The sequence below is a fragment of the Myotis davidii genome, unplaced genomic scaffold, assembly GCF_000327345.1.
Source record: "Myotis davidii unplaced genomic scaffold, ASM32734v1 scaffold1530, whole genome shotgun sequence".
Classification (NCBI taxonomy): domain Eukaryota; kingdom Metazoa; phylum Chordata; class Mammalia; order Chiroptera; family Vespertilionidae; genus Myotis; species Myotis davidii.
The window spans coordinates 18,638-36,751 of NW_006281749.1; the positions used below are offsets into that span (position 1 = coordinate 18,638).

An 18,114-nucleotide genomic window follows, 5' to 3' on the forward strand; every position below is an offset into this window, starting at 1 on the left:
CCACATCCCATCTCGTCTCCCCCTTTTCGTTCATAACCGTCCTCCACCCCCAGCCTCTACCCCCAGCAACAGCCTGCACTTAGGAACAACCCCGCCTGCAGCTCTGCCAGGCCCCGTGGGAAGGGGCTCAACATGTCACTTCAGAGTTTCCATTGCCACTCCCAGTTCTCCCAGTTCTCCCACCCTCACCGCCCCAGCGCAAACACCTTGGGAGCCAGCCCCGCTGCCAGCAGCACCCCTCCGGCAACCGTGGTCAGTTTTTCCCAGCTGCCCAGCCGTTCGTTCCCGCTCTGCCTTAGCGCTGCTGACAGCCAGCCCGCGGAGTTGGGAGGTCTTGTCTGTGTCTCTGTGTTGCCCCTAACGCACTCTAGGACGCCATCTGCAAGTGCAGGCTGTGGAAGGAGAGGCCGCGTGTGGTTTGCCGGGGACACCAGAGCGGAGGGTGGAGGGTTCTCTCTGGCAGGTGAACCCTACCTTCTTGGAGTGTTGCGTTCAGGTTTGGGCCTCACAGGCCCAAGTGGAATCCTACAGTTTTGGAGGGGGCGAGTCAGGGGATGGGGGGGGCGGGGGGTTAACAAAGATTGTGAGAGCAGGAAAATAAACATTTGGGAGGTGGAGCTTTGTTTGGGTAAATGGATCTGAGGAAATTAGCCTTACTGAGTTTTTTCTGGGGACAGGGGAGAACAGTAAACAAACATACCAATAAAAAGAGGCATGTGCCCTGGCCGGGTGGCTCTGTTGGCTGGAGTGCCGTCCTGTCCCACCAAAGATTGTGGGTTCCATTCCTGGTCAGGGCACATACCTGGATTGCGGGTTCGATCCCCAGTCCTCGGCGTGCAGGAGGCAGCCGATCAATGATTCTCTCTCATCATTGATGTTTCTATCTCTCTCTCCCTCACATGGAAACACTGGACATGTTCACATATATATATGCATATATATTCATACATATATTATTGGGGGGACATGGAAACACTGGACATGTTTTAATGGTATTTTCTTGGATAACACAGAGGTTTGAGAAAAATTCAGACTTGTAGCTTTGGAATCCTTTTTTCATAAAAGTTTAGTAGCTCCAGAGCCCCCAGAAAAGCCATCCCTTCTCTTTCTTCTCTGTATCCCACCAGGCTGGGTGCTGATTGACCGGAGCGGCCGCCACTTTGGTACAATCCTCAACTACCTTCGGGATGGGTCTGTGCCACTGCCTGAAAGTACCAGAGAACTGGGGGAGCTACTAGGTGAAGCACGCTACTACCTGGTCCAGGGCCTGATTGAGGACTGCCAGCTGGCACTACAGGTGAGGGTCCTCCCCCCACCTCCTGAGTTCCACTCCTATGCCCATGGTCCTGGGAGAGCCGCTCACGTAGTTAGATATAAGGGCATTAGAAACAGTGAGAGGAAATAATGGGATACTACTGTGAGAGGCTGCCTCTGGCCTGGCTCTGAGTAGCCATGACCCCAGAAAATTTGGGGGTGCTGTCTTCTGCATCCCTACTGTTTTAGGCAGGACCCCTCTCAACATCTCATGCCAAGACTATTGCAATGGTTAAATGATTGCTCTCTCTGCTTGCTGTTCTACCCAGCCAAACCAGCTGTTACACTACCACCTGATGAATTATCCTCAGAAATAATCCCGGTCTATTCTCCCCTTTACCCAGAAATCAAATCATAAATAACTCTCTTGTGCCACTAGTAAAAAAAATCTAAACTTAAACGGAATGTAATGACCTCCATGATCTGATTCTATCCTGGCAGGCAACACCCCGCCCACCCCCAGGGGCTTAAAATTGTTTTTGATAGAAGGTTTGGGGGTTCCAGAGCCCTACCCACTGTGCTTCATTTCTGAGGATCTCAGGGTTCTGAGGAGAAGATACTGGAAAGCACAGCCAGGGCATAGGCATTAAGTGTCACCTCTACTATAGCTGACTGGCTGGCCTTGAGTGAGTCAGTTTCTACCTTGGCATTCTGTCCTCATGTTCCAAAAGATAGGGAAGTGAGAAAAATAAGTACAATGTAGTGAGTTTTACATAAAGCCTTTTATTCTGTCCTATTTTTACCATGTTAAACATCCTTTCTCTTGTGATACAATATTAATGGAGACCACGAGGGTTTCTTTTTTGATGTCCTTTTTATATTAAAAAGTGGCAGCTGTGAACAAGTGTCTGTTACCTTGGGGAATACTTATTCTTGGAATCCAAAAGTATAGGATTTCTTTGGGCTGTATCCATATTTTTCAAACTTTGTGACTGCATCCCATAGAGGAAATGCATTTCATATTCATAAATGCAAAAAGAGATTGTAATGTTGCTACTGTTATGAATCATAATGTAAATATCTGATATGCAGGATTGTCTTAGGCGACCCCTGTGAAAGGGTCGTTCGACCGCCAAAGGGGTCGCGACCCACAGGTTGAGAACCGCTGCATTAATGAGTAACCACTTGCAGTTGGAATGGGATGATCTGGGAAGCGCATTCCTGAGCTGTAGTGTTACATTTGTCTAATGTCATCTCACACCCACTCCTGAAGCTAATGTTGATCTAATGTTACCCACCCCCACATAATCACTCCTGTGTGTCAGGAGGGATTCTGCTGCTTGTATGTTCATCTTGTACCCCTGTTTGACATATTTCTTAAAGACGATGTTGGGGATGCATCCAAGGTCAAAGAGCCAGTAAGCAGCAAAGCTCACATTCAACCCCAGGTTATCTGGCTCCCAAGGACAGTGCTTCTTCTATGCTCCAGCTCCCTCCCTTCCAGGTTTCCCTGAGACCGTTCCCATCCCACCCCACTTGGCTAGTGTTTGCTTGTTTGTTTGGAGATTTTTGTTTTTAAGACTTTTGAACAGAATGCTCCTCAGGGTGTGGCACTTAATCATCATTGGTCTATGCATATCTTTTCTCTTTTTATTTTTTTTCCTTTATTTCCAAACCCCTTCCCACTTCCCTTTCCCCCATAGGTACTCCTCCATATGCTTGGATTATGTTTGTTCCCTTGAAAAGCTAAAGCATTGTTTTGTATGCATATAAGTTTCTATAAATGGCATTGAGTTATGGATCATGTGTTTTGTTTCTTAATTCAGTACTTTTTTCAAGTTTTATTCATGCTGCTCCATGTACATTTAGTTCTTTGCTTCTAACTATTGCACAGGAATCTATGGTATGCACTCACCATATTTTATTTATGCATTTCCCTGAGGTTAGAGACCTAGAGGGACTCCCCACTTTCTGCCCCCACAAATGGTGCCACCGTGAACATCTTCATACATGTGCCCTTGTGGGTCCTGGGCCAGGGTTTCTCATGATTGTAGCTGGGAGTGGAATTGCTGGGTCACAGGACACATACAAACAGATTTCATCAATATCATCAGATTACTCTCCCGAATGGCTGTTGCACTTTACACTCTTGTCCAGCAGTGCGTAAGGGATCTTGTTTCTGCATATCCTTGGCAGCACATAGCATGATCCAGTGTTCTAATTTGCCAATCTGATTCGTATAGAGTGATCTCATTTTAATTTGCATTCCTCTCATTACTAATGAGATCTTTTTATATACTAGCTTTTTTGGTTTCCCCTTCTGTTCATACTCTTGTTATTTTTCCATGTGTTTATTGATTTTTAGAGCGAAGAAGGGAGAGAGAAATATCAATCAGTTGCCTCCGATACGAGCCCCAGCCTGCCCCAAGTGGGATGGAACCTGCAACCTAGGTATGTGCCTGACTGGGAATCAAACCCTAGACCTTTTGGGTATGGGACAGTGCTCAACCAACTGAGCTGCCTGTTCATATTCTTTACTAAATTTTCTACTGCATTTTTTAAAAATCTTTTTCTTGGCCAGCCATGTGGCTTCGTGGTTGAGCATCACATGAACCAAGAGGTCACAGTTCAACTCCTGGTCAGAGCACATGGCCCCATTGTGGCTCAGTCCCCAGTAGGGCGCATGCAGGAGGCAGCTGATTAATGATGTTTCTATCTCTCTATAACACTCCCTCTCTAAAAATCAATAAAAACATTTGAAAATATATTTTTTTCTTGTTGCTTTACAGGAGATCCTTGCATAATTTAGCTTAGTTCCTAGGGAGAATTAAGGCCTATTTCCCTAAGGCATGTATTATGCATGATAAATTTACCTTTCTCCTATGTATCTAGACTGGTACTACTTACCTACCCTCCTTGGGAAAGTTCAGAAAATAGTTACTCAGATTATTTGCTAGGTTTTCAAATTCATGAGAGGAACCTCAGCTGAAGAAGTTTGTTTCTGATAATAATTTCTAGTCAGTTTTAGATGTTGCCAGTATTTTCTCCTAGAATGTCACTTGCCTATAGCAGCTATTGTTGAATGGAAATACTTGATTTTTTTTATTGTAAATAACCATTTATTATTTTTAAAGTAGTATGTATATGTTACAGAAATTTAGAAAACACAGATAATTAAAAATACAAAAGTATCAAATGTCCTTGTGTGTGTGAAAATATAGTCACACTGTATGTGCTGTTGATAATCTGCTTTGTTGTTAATAATTGCCATCTTTCCATGTCAATAAAATTTTATCTAATATCCAGGGCACACACACATTCTAGAAATGTCTTTTATAGCTGGTTCATCTAAACAAGGACCCAGTCTAGATCCTTGCACCATGTCTGGTTATCATGTTCTTCAAGGTTCTTCCAACCCAGTCCCTTTTTTCACATGATGCTGACTTGTTAAAGAGACCACCAGTTGCATAATGATCCAATTTCCAAATTTACCTAGTTGTTTACTTGTGGTATTATTTGGTTTGTAACCCACCCCATTCTGAGTTTTCTATAAACTACATGATAGATATAAAGGCTTGATATTAAACATTTTGGTTAGAATGCATTTTAGGTAATTTTACATTTTTTACATTGTATTGAGAGATCCATAATATTGCTAATGTGGCTCGTCATTAGTGATCCTCAGAATTGGCCCCTTGATTCAGGTGATGTTGGTGTGATCCTTCCATTGTAGTTACATTCCCTTGTTGCCAACTAAAAAGTAATCTGTATGATGTTATTTTGGCACTAATGAATGGCAATTACCTATCAACCACACACCAATTGATGGCCCTTACCTGAGTCAATAATTTCATTGGGGTTGTAGAATAATTATAATTCTATCATACCATCAACATTATTAATTGTGGTTATTTGTAAGGTTTCCATTGTCAACCAGAGAAATTCTGAATTTAATTTAGTCAAATTCCTTTTTTCCCCCCTAAAGGTGTATCCTTTGGGATCTTGTTTAAGAAGTTTTTTCCATTCTGCATTTTTAAAATAACTTTATATTTTTATCTTTTATATATGGATCTTTTAATCTAAATGTTGTTTAAATCTGTTGTAAATATGAATTACGAAGGGATTTAACTCTTTTTTTGTCCTCTTTACAGTGAACTAGTTTTCCCAATGCCGTTTATTAAACAATCTGTGCTAGCCAGTGTCCAAAATGACCACCAAGCTCAGCTGGCTTGGCTCAGTGGTTGAGCATGGATTTATGAACCAGGAGGTCACGGTTCAATTCCCTGTCAGGGCACATGACTGGGTTGTGGGCTCGATCACCAGTAGGGGGCATGCAGGAGGCAGCTGATCAATGATTCTCTCTCATTATTGATATTTCTATCACTCTCTCCCTCTCCCTTCCTTTCTGAAATCAATAAAAAAAATTAAACAAAAATGGCCACCAAAATTGTCCAAAATTCTTGCCTCCTGCTTATTCTGGCTCATGTTTAATCCCCCCCCACACACACACTGGATAGGGCTGACCTCTGTAACCAATAGGACATTGCAGAAATGATAGTGTGTGACTTAAAGCTAGGTCATTGCTGTTTCTGCCCTTCTCTCGGATCACTCGTTCTGAGGGAAGCCAGCTGCCATGTGAGGATCCTCAAGCAGCCCTGGCTTGGTGAGGAACAAGCCTCCTGCCAGCAGTCAGCACAAACTCCCACTCATATGGGTGAACTATCTCAGAAGCGGATCCTGGAGGCCTATTCAGGTCTTCAGATCACTACAGCCCTGGCCAACATCTGGACTCCAGCTTCATAAAAGACCATGGTCCAGGACCACCTAGCTAAGCCAATCTCAGTTCTCAACCTCCAGAAACTGTGTGAGATAATAAATGTTTGTTTTAAGCCAATAAGTTTGTAGTAATTTGTTGCCCAGCAATAGATAACATTTTGATATCTGGAGTGGGATTCTGCCATAACAGAAACTTTAAATGTGGGCATGGATTTAGACCTGAGAAGTGGGCAGAAGCTGGAATGACTTTGAAGAGTGTTAATGAAAGCCTAAATAGTTTTAAAGAGTTCATTTATAGGAGTCTGATGACCTTTAAGGAGGCTGCAGTGAGGAAAATGTTATTGGAAACTGGTGCAAAGGCGATCCTTGTTCTGTAATGGCAGAATTTTAGCAACACTGTCTCCTACAGTAATGTGGAAGGTAGAAACATACCTGGTGAACTGGGTGACCTAGCTAAAGAGACTTCCAGACTGTTGAAGTTGCCACAATGTTTCTTGTTGCTTACAGTAAAATAAAAGAGGAGAGGGTAAGCTAAAAGAAAAACAGTTGAACAAAATGGAGCCAGGAATTAGAGTTTGAAAATTCCCAGCTTTTCCAGATAACAAATGATGTTGAAATTAAAGAATGGCTTGCCCTAGCCGGTTTGGCTCAGTGGATAGAGCGTCGGCCTGTGGACTGAAGGGTCCCAGGTTTGATTCCAATCAAGGGCACATGCCAGGGTTGTGGGTTCAATCCCCAGGAGGGGGCATGCAGAAGGCAGCTGATCAATGATGTTTCTGTCTCTCCCTCTCCCTTCCTTTCTGAAATCAATATTTATTTATTTAAAAATGGCTTGTAGGCCTAGAGCAAATACAGGGTATTTTCAGTAAAACTTGGTCTAAAGAGGAAGCTGTGGATGCAATTGTAAAATCTTTTAAAATCTCAAAAATATCCAAGAAGATATCTCAGAGAATCATTCAATCAAATAATAGTGCATCTAAGAAGCTTGAAGGTGCCCCTCGGCAGTCTCGGCACAAGCCCAAAGTAGAGAAGAGCTTATTTTACAGAGATTTGTGTATGTGGCTTTTGCCTAGTGAAGTGAACCCCAAGACATAAGATACCCAATAAATTTTTAAGAAAATTCTTTTGGCAAAAACACTAAAAGGCACAGAGCTAGTGCAAGAGGAGAGCAGGCCTTTAGAACCCCAAAATTCTGCAGGCAGGAACCGACTAAGGAAACTGGAGCTGCAAGCATGGACTGTCTTTCATGGAAAAGGAAGGCTGACTCGGGGCAGAACCAAAGCCACAGAGAATCATTTTGGGGTAAGAGTAAGCATCAGAGAGCTCCCAACATTTGTCCAGCTGGATTAAGAATTTTCATGAAGCAGTGCCTTCTAGGTGCCTCCTGTCCCCTGCCCCGCCCTTTTGAACAAGAGCTCCCTAGTTTGTATCCTCACTAGTATGTCGGTCCCACCTTGTGTATTGGGTGTTTGGGAGAGACAGCTTCGCAGGCCTTCAGATCAAGAGCAAATGTACTTCAGGAGCTATAGTTAAGGAACCACTTCCAAGGCGCCTCATCCCCACCTGGACCTGATTTAGATGACAAGATTCTGTACTTCAAGCTGATGCTGTAATGAGATGAGACTTTGGGGGATCATTGGAAGCTGTAGATGTGTTTTGCATATGGGAGGGATTTGAATCAATGGGAGCCAGCCTCTATGGCAATCCCCAATGACCTTATTTTCAGAATTCATTCTCTTGTGTAGTTTCCTCCCACACTGAGTAGGTCTGACAAAACTAGGTCATAAAAGACATTTAGGCCTCCACCTTGCTCCCTCTGGAATTACTTGCTTTGGAGAAGCCATCTGCCATATTATAAGGGCACTCAAGCAACTCTATGGAGAAGTTCAAGGGACAGGGATCAGATATTTCCAGCCAATAACTGGCTTGAACTTGACAGCCATATGAACAAGCTTTCTCAGAAACAAATCCTTCAGACTCCGCCATGCCTTCAGATTACTGCAGCCCCAGCTGACTTGACTGCAACCTCGTGAGAGACCCATGCCAGGACCACCCAGCTGAACTGAATTCCTGAACCACAGAAATTGAGAAATGTTGATTGTTGATTTAAACTGTTAAGTTTTGGAACAGTTTGCTACACAGCAATAATCAATACACACTCCATACTTTCCCCATTGATTTTTTTAAAGATATATTTTTATTGATTTCAGAGAGGAAGGAAGAAGGAAAGAGACATAGAAACATCCATGATGAGAGAATCATGGATCGGCTGCCTCCTGCAAGTCCCTGACTGGGGATCAAGCCCACAACCCGGGCATGTGCCCTTAACCAGAATCAACCCTGGGACCTTTCAGTTCGCAGGCCGACGCTCTATCCACTGAGCCAAACCGGTTAGGGCTTCCCCATTGATTTGTGGTGCTGTCTTTGTAAATATCAGTTCTCATACATACATTAGTCTGTTTCCAGTCTCTCTACTGTGTTCCATTGTTTGTTTCTGCACCAAAACAACACTGTTTTCATTATATGGCTTTGTAGGATATTTTAATATCTGGCTCTTTTTTAAATTGACCTAAATAATAGTAGACTTTTTTTTTAAACAGTTATATATATATATACCAGATTCAACCCTGGGAGCCTTGAGTCCGCAGGCCGACGCTCTATCCACTGAGCCAAACCGGTTAGGGCTAGACTTTTACTCCATATTAATTTTAGAAAAAGCTTTATGGGTGTCTCAAAAAAAATTTTTTTTTGAATTTGTGTTAGAATTGCACATCTAGTTTATAGGTCGGGAGAGGTGAGAGGAGCTTTGGCATGATGATTCTAGAAGACAGAAAAGGAAAGAAGCCTGTGTGTCCGGTTCTGATTCTGCCTTCAGCCTCTCACCCCGCCAGACTCAGTAATTTATTATACAGGAGTAGTACATGTATTGCTGAGCATCTATTGTACACTATGCACTTACCACCCACATGGGAAGAGACAGACCTTAGCAAATAGACTAAAAACTGAGAAAACGTGAGGAACTGAGTGCTGTGAAGAAAGTGAACTGATACTGTGAAGAGGAAGTAGAGGAGGCTGCGGTAGCCAGGGAGCTTAGGGAGGAGGGCCAGCACCCCGAGGGGCACTGCTTGAGTTGAGATCTGAATGATGTGGAGGAGCCAGAAACTTAGTGCAGAGTGTCTCTGTTATGGGTTGGCTCAGCAAGATAGACCACTGACTCAGAATTTAAATTTAAGAGCCTTTATTAAGCTGGCCAGCTGACCACAGTCCCAGCACTCGGCTGAAGCAAAGGCTGAACTGCAGTGCCTACTACAGGAGTTACATTTTATTATTAAATTTTGTGGAGGCCCAGAGAAAAGGTGTCTTTCAAATTCTGGGCCCCCCAATATAGAGGACACTCTCTTTATTCTTTTCCCAGTCTTTTGTCTCCCAAATTTGGAATGAGACTTACGGGCCTTCTGAGAAAGACGGCCTGCGTGCTGGGAAGAGGCCATGAGACCATATCTCAAGGCCTGGCCTGATGTCAGTACCTTCCTATCTATGTGTTTTAGGAACAGACAGCACAGCATGACCCATCTGGCCAAAGTGCCCGATATGCAGCCCAGCACATTTCTGGTAGTGGGAACCAGCAAAGGGTTAGGTTGGCACAAACCGGATGTGCCACACAACAAGCCATCGGTGGGATTGAAGCCCAGCAAGCCGGGGGGAGAGGTAGGGACAAGATCAGAGATGCCAGGTGCTGCAGGCTCTTGTGGACAACTAAGGAGTCTGGATTTTCCCCCAAAGGTGGCAAGCAGCTTTTGAAGACTTTTAAGTGGGTGAGTGACCTTTGGTTGTGCTGTTAACCACCTTCCGCTTCTTCTCCAGCAAAAAAGGGAGACCCTGTCCCAGCTGTGCCTCGTCCCCATGGTGACATCTCCCCAGGAGGAGCAGCAGCTCCTGGCCAGCACCTCCAAGGTGAGGCCCTGAGTCCTTAGGGTGGAGGTTGGGGGCCTCTCCCCGCAGCCTGAGCCCACCCTTCTCCATCCTCTCTCCCCCAACAGCCCGTGGTGAAGCTCCTGCACAACCGCAGTAACAACAAGTACTCCTACACCAGGTGACTGCCAGGGGCTAGGGAGGCGCCCTGGGTGGAACCTGGGCTCAAGACAGCCCTGCTTCTGGCCCAAGGGGAGGGCTATGGCCACACGGAGGGACGGAAGGAGTGCCTGCTGAATGGGAATTCCAGCTCTGCCACTTGCTCACTGGGTACCTTGGACAGGTCATTTTCACGTCTGAGCTTTAGTTTTATCAGCAAATGGGTTTTGGTGAGGATTTGATGATAATGACTAGCATTTACTAAGTGCTTATGTTGTAACAGGCATTATTCTAAGTGCTTTACATATATTAATACATAATCCTCACAATTGTTTGAAGGAGGTATTGTTGTGATCTCCAGTTTGAGGCACTGAGAGGTGAAGTAATTTGCCTAGTTTCACCCAGTTAAAAAGTGGTGGAGCTAGGATGCCAGGTGGTCAGCCTGACTCCAGAGACTGCACAGGTAGCCACTCTACTGTGCTGGGATTTGCTCAGCAAATGCTGCTTCCTTGCAGAGGCCTGCGTGGCCTGGCCCCAGGGGTGGAGGAAGGTCCCTGCTGGGCACCAAACCCCTGGGCAGGACCGGAGTGCTGGGTGTCTGGGCCCTATGCTGGGGGGAACAGAGGGTGGGAAGCCACTTGTGCTGAGGCCTCCTGGCCCCTGGTCTTCAGCACTTCAGATGACAACCTACTTAAGAACATCGAGCTGTTTGACAAACTGGCCCTGCGCTTCCATGGGCGGCTGCTCTTCCTCAAGGATGTACTGGGGGACGAGATCTGCTGCTGGTCTTTCTACGGGCAGGGCCGCAAAATCGCCGAGGTGTGCTGCACCTCCATTGTCTATGCCACGGAGAAGAAGCAGACCAAGGTCAGAAGGGGTTCAGGGCCTGGTCAGGGAGGGCTGTGGTGGTTGGCAGGACCAGGACCCTGGACAAAGGCAGCCGAGCAGATCAGGCAGGGGGAATCTATTGCTGAGAGTCAGGATCCAAGTCCTGGGTCTTAACTGTGTAAATCATGATGTCATACCATCTTGCCTCTGACAGTCTTACCAGCCTGGTCTCTTCTGACCTTCATGAGGGATGTGCCTCAGATACCAGGATCTTGAAAGTCTCTATGTATCAAATGCTATTTCACACCTCCCCAACTTCGTGCACATTATTCCTTTTTGTTGTTAACCCTCACCCTAGGATATTTTTTCCATTGACTTTTAGACAGAGTGGAAGGGGGGAGGGGAAGAAACATCAATGTGAGAGAGAGACATTGGTTTCCTCCTGCACGTGCCCCAACCGGGGCTGGGGATCAAACCTGCAACCCAGGTACATGCCCTTGACCAGGAATTGAACCCACTACCCTTTCAGGGCTCAGCTGGCACTCTAACCACTGAGGTACCGGCCAGGGTTACATTATTCCTTTTTTTTAACAATATATTTCATTGATTTTCTACAGAGAAGAAGGGAGAGGGATAGAGAGTTAGAAACATCGACCAGCTGCCTCCTGCACGTCCCCCAGTGGGGATGTGCCCACAACCCAGGTACATGCCCCTGACGGGAATCGAACCTGGGACCCTTGAGTCTGCAGGCCGATGCTCTATCCACTGAGCCAAACCGGTTCGGCAACATTACTCCTTTTTCTTGGGATTATTTGTCCTCATCCCTGTCTGCCTGATGAACTTGTACTTAATCTCTAAGACCCAAGTTAAGCATCACTTTATTTGAGACACCTTCACTCATGAACGTTCACACTGACAGTCGCAGACAAAGTTGGTCATTCTTCTTCCTTAGCATGCTGAGGGGTGTCAGTAGTAAGGTGTTAGCTCCTTGAGAGTAGGGCTGTATCTTTTTTTTCTTCCAACTTCTCTAGCACTAGTGGGGCTCATAGAAGGGTCTCTCATAGTGGAAGCTAGGAAACATTGATGCGTGAATGAATGGCCCAGCTCTAAGAAGTTTCCTCTGTTATTGGGAAAACAAGATAAACCAATAATTAGAAGGTAGCTTGTTAAGAGTTATGTTAGTTATATTCCTCCAAGACACACAAGGGGAACCCCAGTCACCTCGTTGTTTCGTCCCTTTCTACTTCATCACTCTGTGCCGGTGCATTGGCCTTGCTGCTGATGTTCAAATCATCCACCAAACCCACTCCTGTGCCAGAGCTTTTACACTTACTGTTGTCTCTTCCCAGACTGCTCTTCCTCCAGTTTCCCACCTGGCTCTCTCCCTCTTCTCCTTTGTCCATTGGTCAGGTGTCATCTTCTCAGTGAGGCCTTCTCTGAATACCCTCTGAGAACATTCCTGGCCATGATTATCCCCACCCCCTTTCCTGCTATAGTTCCCCCCCTCCCCCATTACATTTGTGACCATCTGACAGTTTATATTTTATTAAATGTATGTCTGTGTCCTCCCCCTAGAATGTAAACTTCCTGTGGATAGGAACTTTGTTTTGTTCATTGCTATGTTCCCAGTGTCTAGAACAGCCGTGGGCAAACTACAGCCCGCGGGCCGGATCCTGTCCATTTGAAATGAATAAAACTAAAAAAAAAAAGACCATACCCCTTTATGTAATGATGTTTACTTTGAATTTATATTAGTTCACACAAACACTCCATCCATGCTTTTGTTCCGGCCCTCCAGTCCAGTTTAAGAACCCATGTGGCCCGCGAGTCAAAAAGTTTGCCCACCCCTGGTCTAGAACAACACCTGGTACAGTGCACTTATTCAGAAAGATTTGTCTAATGAAAGAATATACCACAAGACTTAGTAGCAAAGGAGAGAAAATAAATAACTGCCTGACTTCAGAGCTGGACATTGAAGTATAAGTGTGACTTTGCTGAGTTAAGAAGTTGTACAGAGGACAGTCCAGGCCAAAGAACCTGTGATTGCAAAGACTAGGAGGTGTGCCAGTGCAGGAGCAGCTGGGGGAAAGGGGTTGCTGTGTGGCTGGACCAGAGGATGGGAGCTGGGGGTTGCTGGCCTTTTGCAGGTGGAATTCCCAGAGGCCCGGATCTTTGAGGAGACCCTGAACATCCTGATCTACGAGACTCCCCGGGGCCCAGACCCAGCCCTCCTGGAGGCCACAGGGGGTGTAGCTGGAGGTGGTGGGATGGCCCGAGGGGAGGATGAGGAGAACCGAGAGCATCGTGTCCGCAGGATCCATGTCCGGCGCCACATCACCCATGATGAGCGTCCTCATGGCCAACAGATTGTCTTCAAGGACTGATCTTGACCTTTCTCCCTGTTTTTCTTCTGCCACTGGGACCCAGTCCCTCTTTCTTGTCCTCCCCTTCCCATACCTTTGCCCCGGCTTTGCTGGCCAAGTCGTGGGTCTCCCTTGTGTCCTTTTATTGCATGGTACTTTCACTTTGGCCCTTTTCCATTCATTCTCACTTCATTGCTAATGACATGGTACATTCCAGCCCCTTCCCTCAGTCAGATCCCTTCAGAAGGCCTACATTCATTCCCTCATTACCACTCTGGCCCTGCTGTTTTCCCTTACCAGCTGGTTTAAAATGATTTAGAGTTCTCTTTTTTTAGTACATTGTACATGCCAAAGTGTCAAGCCAGCCCTTAATAACACCCTCCACATTCTGAGCTGCCTCCCAGCCATTGTGCAGGGTAGTTTGTCCCCGTCTTTCCCTTTCCATCCTCCCTACCTCTTTAAGTTTGTATTAGGCTGGCCTGGGCCTGCACCAGCTCAGCTGTCTTCTCAATCTGTATCATATTATTTATTATTTTAATTTTCTATTAAATTATTGAAATAAAGTTGAATTGAGGATCTGGTGCTAACTCCCAGGGTGATGGCCAGGGCGATGGCTTGTGTTAAGGGGGTACCTAGCTAGCTGGATGGGAAGACGTGCACCCCTACCGTGGGGCTGGTAGCTGGGAAGAAAGTAGTCAGGAGTTAAAAGAAAATTTAAGATCTGTATTTCGATGTTTCACTAGCAAGTTCCCACCCTCAGCCCCATCCCGCCTCCTGCATTGGAGAGGAGGTCCTGGCAACCATGCAGCCACCCCTGAGTGCAGCATATCTCCAGCCCAGATGTGTGAAGGCAACACCTTCCTTCAAGGGTCTGGTGCAAAGACAAAGTCGAGGGCCTGGCGCTCAGCTCCAGCCACGTTGGGATGCCAAAGGTCCACGATGAAGACCACTCGAGGTCCATCTTCAGGGGAGCCTAGGGTACATGGGGATGGAGGCAGGAGAGTAGCTGACATTAAGCACTTATATGCCAGAGCACTCACCAAGTAACCAAAAAAGCAAACACTTTGTAGTAAATGCCAGGCACTGTTCATTATGTGCATTAACTCTTAATCATCAAAACAAACTCTGAGATAGTTCCATAATTATTCCTATTTTATACAAAGTAACAGGCACAAGGAGGTTAAATAACTTGCCCAAGTTCAAGGAGCTAGTAAGTGCCACAGGGGTATGTATTGTATTAAAGGAGAGAAGGTTAGCACTCCCCTTGACAAGGGTGGAGGAGGCCCTTAGGCCTGACAACATACGTGTAGTTAAGGTGTTGCCACCTACTTGGTAGCATCTAACCATGTAGGTGCCAGAGGAGTACAGGAACTCCAATCCAGGCCCAGGGTCTTGTACTGTTAACCACATTGCACCTACATTAATTTATTTAATCCTTCAGCCACCTGACCAACAAAGCAGTTTCCTCATTTCACAGGTGATTGGAAATTATGACTTGTTCAAGGTTATGCAACTAGAAAATGGTGGCACTGGAACAGCAAGCCAGTGGGCCTGAGTCTGCAGCCTCTCATCTATTCCCCTCCACTCTTAGTCCCGCATCCCTTCTAGCAGAATGGGACCCCATTACCATTATGAGCCACTGTGTGCAGGAAGGAGTCATCCACCAGGAGACAGTGTCCCTCAGCCCAGCACTGGGGCTCACCCCCAACCACCAGCTCACAGCCAAGGGGGATCTTCAGACCTGTGGGAAAAGACCCAGGCATCCAGCATTCCAGCCTCTATGGAAGGAGCCCATCCCATTCACAAAAAGCAGACTGAGGGTCCTAAGCACCAGGTTCTGTGGGAATAGGTCTTGCTCTCTGGAAGGTGACTGGAATATCATTATAAAACAACTAGAGGCCCGATGCACGAAAATTTGTGCAAGAATAGGCCTTCCTTCCTCTGGCACCCAGGACCCTGGTTGCTTCCCTTGGGCCGCCCGCAGGCACCCGGGACCTGGCTGGCTTCCCTCAGGCCCTGGTTTCGTCAGGAATGATGTCAGGAAGACGGCTGGTCTAATTAGCATATTACCCTTTTATTATTATAGATACTGGCTGAAAAGTACTGGGAGGTAGGGGAAATGCAGTGCAAAGCACAATCTATTCTGTTTTAGAAAAAAGGGAAGGCTTCCTGGAGGAAGTGGCATCTCCTCCTAGGCTTCTGACAATTTAACTCAAGAACCTATTATGTGCTGGGCCTTCCCTCCCTGCGAGATAAGAAACTAATGACTTCATCCTTGCCCAGGGACCACACAGCAGAGTACTGTGAGAAAACTGAGCAGCCACTCAAATGATGAGGAATAAGAAGACATCCCAGAGGAGGTGTGACACTTGGAAATATGAGTGCTAAAGACTAAGTACGAGTTTTCCAGGAGGTGATAAAATGATAAAGGTAAAGACATTTTAGGTTAAGGGTATAGCATAAATGTGGTGTCTGCCAGGATTAGCCAGAAGGCCTTTATTTTAAAAGCACGGTGGGAGAAAAGGCAAGGAAGGGAACAGATGGGAGGTGAGGAGAGAAAGGATCTAGACTTGATCCTGAGGCGAGGGTACATCCATCTGGTAGCACACTAAGATCATGGAATGAAATAACCAGAAACTTGTTTTCCTTTCCATTTTCTCCATCTTTAAAACATCAAAAAGAGCATCTCAAGTTTGGTGCTACCATGACACTAACACCTTACTAATATTGCTCCCTTCTAAGTAAAGAGAGTGTAGGCTTGTGTCTCAGACTAGAGCATTTAGCCAAAATTTGTAAAGCCTTTTTTGAAGTTTAAATTTGTTTTTATGATTACTCTCTATTTAGAACAAGTAATACTGATTATCATTGTTCTATAAAAATTCCTTTTAAGTAAGTAAAACAAAATGTGGGGGGAGTCCATATGAAGAAACGCAGTCCAGGTGGTAAGTGACTATGGCAAAGCTTATGAAGATAGTTTGCAGGTAACTGAAACTCGGGAAATGCCACTGCTGTGGGCAACAGTTGTAGTGGAAGATTCTGAGAAGAGGCATGATCAGAACACAGTGTACAAAGCTCTGGTGGCAGAGGAGAGGCAAGGAGGTTGTCTGCAGGCATCATCTACTTACCCAGATGGCATCTGACCCGGGCATTGGTGGGTCCACAGCGGCCTTCAAGCCGGGCCCCCGGAAGAAGGACAGAAAAGCCAGCGTTGCCGAAGGAGTTGGCACTCATGAAGCTCCGCAGCCCCCTCAGTGCCCGATAGGCCCCAGGGCACCGGCGGCAGTTGTTGGGCTGGCACCGGCCTGCTTGGTACAGCAGGAGCTGGTAGCACCCTGGAGCCAGTGGTGGGGACCAGCCCCGAGGCAGAGGGGTAGTTCCTGAGAAATCCCAGCTCACAGCCCCAAAGTCCCGCAAAATAGCAGGGAAGCTGCTTTCCAGAAGCTCCACATCATGTCGCTGGGCATCCCGCGGCACGAAGGGCACAGAGGGCAAGTTTGGCAGGAAAAGCAGGCCTGGGCGCTGAATGCCCAGGACCCCTGGCCCTCCTCCAGGGCCTAGGCCACCCTGAGCTGCCCGCCTCACCCTACCCATCCCTGCCCAGGAGTAGCGCCTGGCATAGGCCCGAAGGCGGCGGCTAACTAGTCCTTCTGTCCTAGGTCCTTTCCCAGCCTCCCCAGAGCTCCCTGGGCTTGGCCTGCCGACCTCAGAGCATCCCCCAGGCCCACCACTGACACCCCCAGCCCGACTCCCAGCCGCCAGGGCCTGCAGATCCTGGGAGCCTAAGTAGTAGCAGTACCAGAGGAAGAGGGAAGTGAGGGCTCCGAGCAGCAGGGTGAAGGCTGAGGAGACCAGGGGCAAAGGCCATGTGGGCATGATGGGCAGGGAGGCCATGGCCAAGAGGCCTGGGGCATCTTCCAGACCCCAGTTCCCCTGTCCCCCCAGTTCTTCCTCCATGGCTACTCCCTGGTTCCCCCCGGGGCTGTTTCCCTTCCACATTTCCACTCTGTTCTCCCTCCTTCTGAAGTCTTCTCTCCACCTTGTATCTCCCTCTTGCTCTCCTCCCTCATGTACCTTTAACCCTCTTCTCCCTTTCCTTTCTCCTGCCTCTCCCCCCACTCTCTTACCGCTCCTTTCTCCTTCTGGCACTTTCCTCTCTCACCCTCCGCCTCTCCTTTCCCCACCTTCCGTCTCCCCCTCTCCTTTCTTCTCTCCTCCCTCCACCCCACCCTCCGCCCCTTTCCTTCTAGCTTCCCTGGACAGCAGTTCCTACCCCAGCTGGACCCGCAGCCCCGGGACCGGAACTTGCCACCAGTCGTCCTCCGCAGCGGCTTCTCTCCTCTCCCCCTCTCTCTCCTACGGCCCTCTAATCTCATTCCACCCGGCCGGCGGGTTCTCCCTCTCGCTCTCGCTCTCTCTGGCTCTTTCTCCCCTACTCGCTCCTTCCTTGGCTCTCACACATCCTGACGTCATTCCTCCCTACAGCAGTCTGCTCAGCTTGGTTACCGCAGCCCCTGCCCAGTGGCAGCGGCAACTCAGCCAGGGGGTGGAGGGGGAAGGGGGGGTCGTCGCCGGATTTCTCTCTCCCCGGACCCCGAAAGGGCGCCACGTGCGGCGCCAGGGGCAAGTTGCCAACCTCCAGCCACCCCGCAATGCGTAAAGTAGGGGCGGGACAAACCAAGGGGTGGGGCGGACTGCGGACGGGGACGCTGTGGCCTGTCCTTGGGTCTGCAGAACCCTGGACCCATCTGCCTGTGACTCCGCCTCCCCTTTCGCTTCCCCCGGAGCCAGCCCCAGGGGGCAGCCTGATTGACAGCGAAGGCGG

General features: G+C 47.4%; 2 protein-coding genes across 2 annotated transcripts in view; one reads left to right on the plus strand and one right to left on the minus strand.

Annotated features, from left to right (window-relative positions):
- KCTD13 (potassium channel tetramerization domain containing 13) overlaps positions 1-13,872 on the plus strand; it is a 14,878-nt gene extending 1,006 nt beyond the window's left edge. The window contains exons 2-7 of the mRNA XM_006752587.2: positions 84-252; positions 1,128-1,297; positions 9,895-9,984; positions 10,071-10,123; positions 10,773-10,968; positions 13,077-13,872. Coding sequence (XP_006752650.2) covers positions 84-252; positions 1,128-1,297; positions 9,895-9,984; positions 10,071-10,123; positions 10,773-10,968; positions 13,077-13,313 — 915 coding nt within the window. The 3' untranslated portion in view covers positions 13,314-13,872. The remainder of the gene's footprint in view (positions 1-83; positions 253-1,127; positions 1,298-9,894; positions 9,985-10,070; positions 10,124-10,772; positions 10,969-13,076) is intronic.
- A 122-nt stretch (positions 13,873-13,994) lies between these two features.
- ASPHD1 (aspartate beta-hydroxylase domain containing 1) lies at positions 13,995-17,398 on the minus strand. Its single transcript, XM_006752581.2, has 3 exons — positions 16,418-17,398; positions 14,920-15,033; positions 13,995-14,265 (listed from the first exon to the last, which is right to left on the minus strand). Exons 1-3 carry the CDS (start codon positions 17,286-17,288, stop codon positions 14,156-14,158), a joined length of 1,095 nt encoding a protein of 364 aa, XP_006752644.1. The 5' UTR covers positions 17,289-17,398; the 3' UTR covers positions 13,995-14,155.
- Positions 17,399-18,114: the final 716 nt, after the last annotated feature.

Coding starts and splice junctions, on each gene's coding strand:
- ASPHD1 (XM_006752581.2), bottom strand. CDS start 17,288: ATGTGGAAGGGAAACAGCCCCGGGGGGAACCAGGGAGTAGCCATGGAG. Junction 15,034..16,417: donor CCGGGTCAGATGCCATCTGG/GTAAGTAGATGA, acceptor CTTTTCCCACAG/GTCTGAAGATCCCCCTTGGC. Junction 14,266..14,919: donor GCACACAGTGGCTCATAATG/GTAATGGGGTCC, acceptor CATGTACCCTAG/GCTCCCCTGAAGATGGACCT.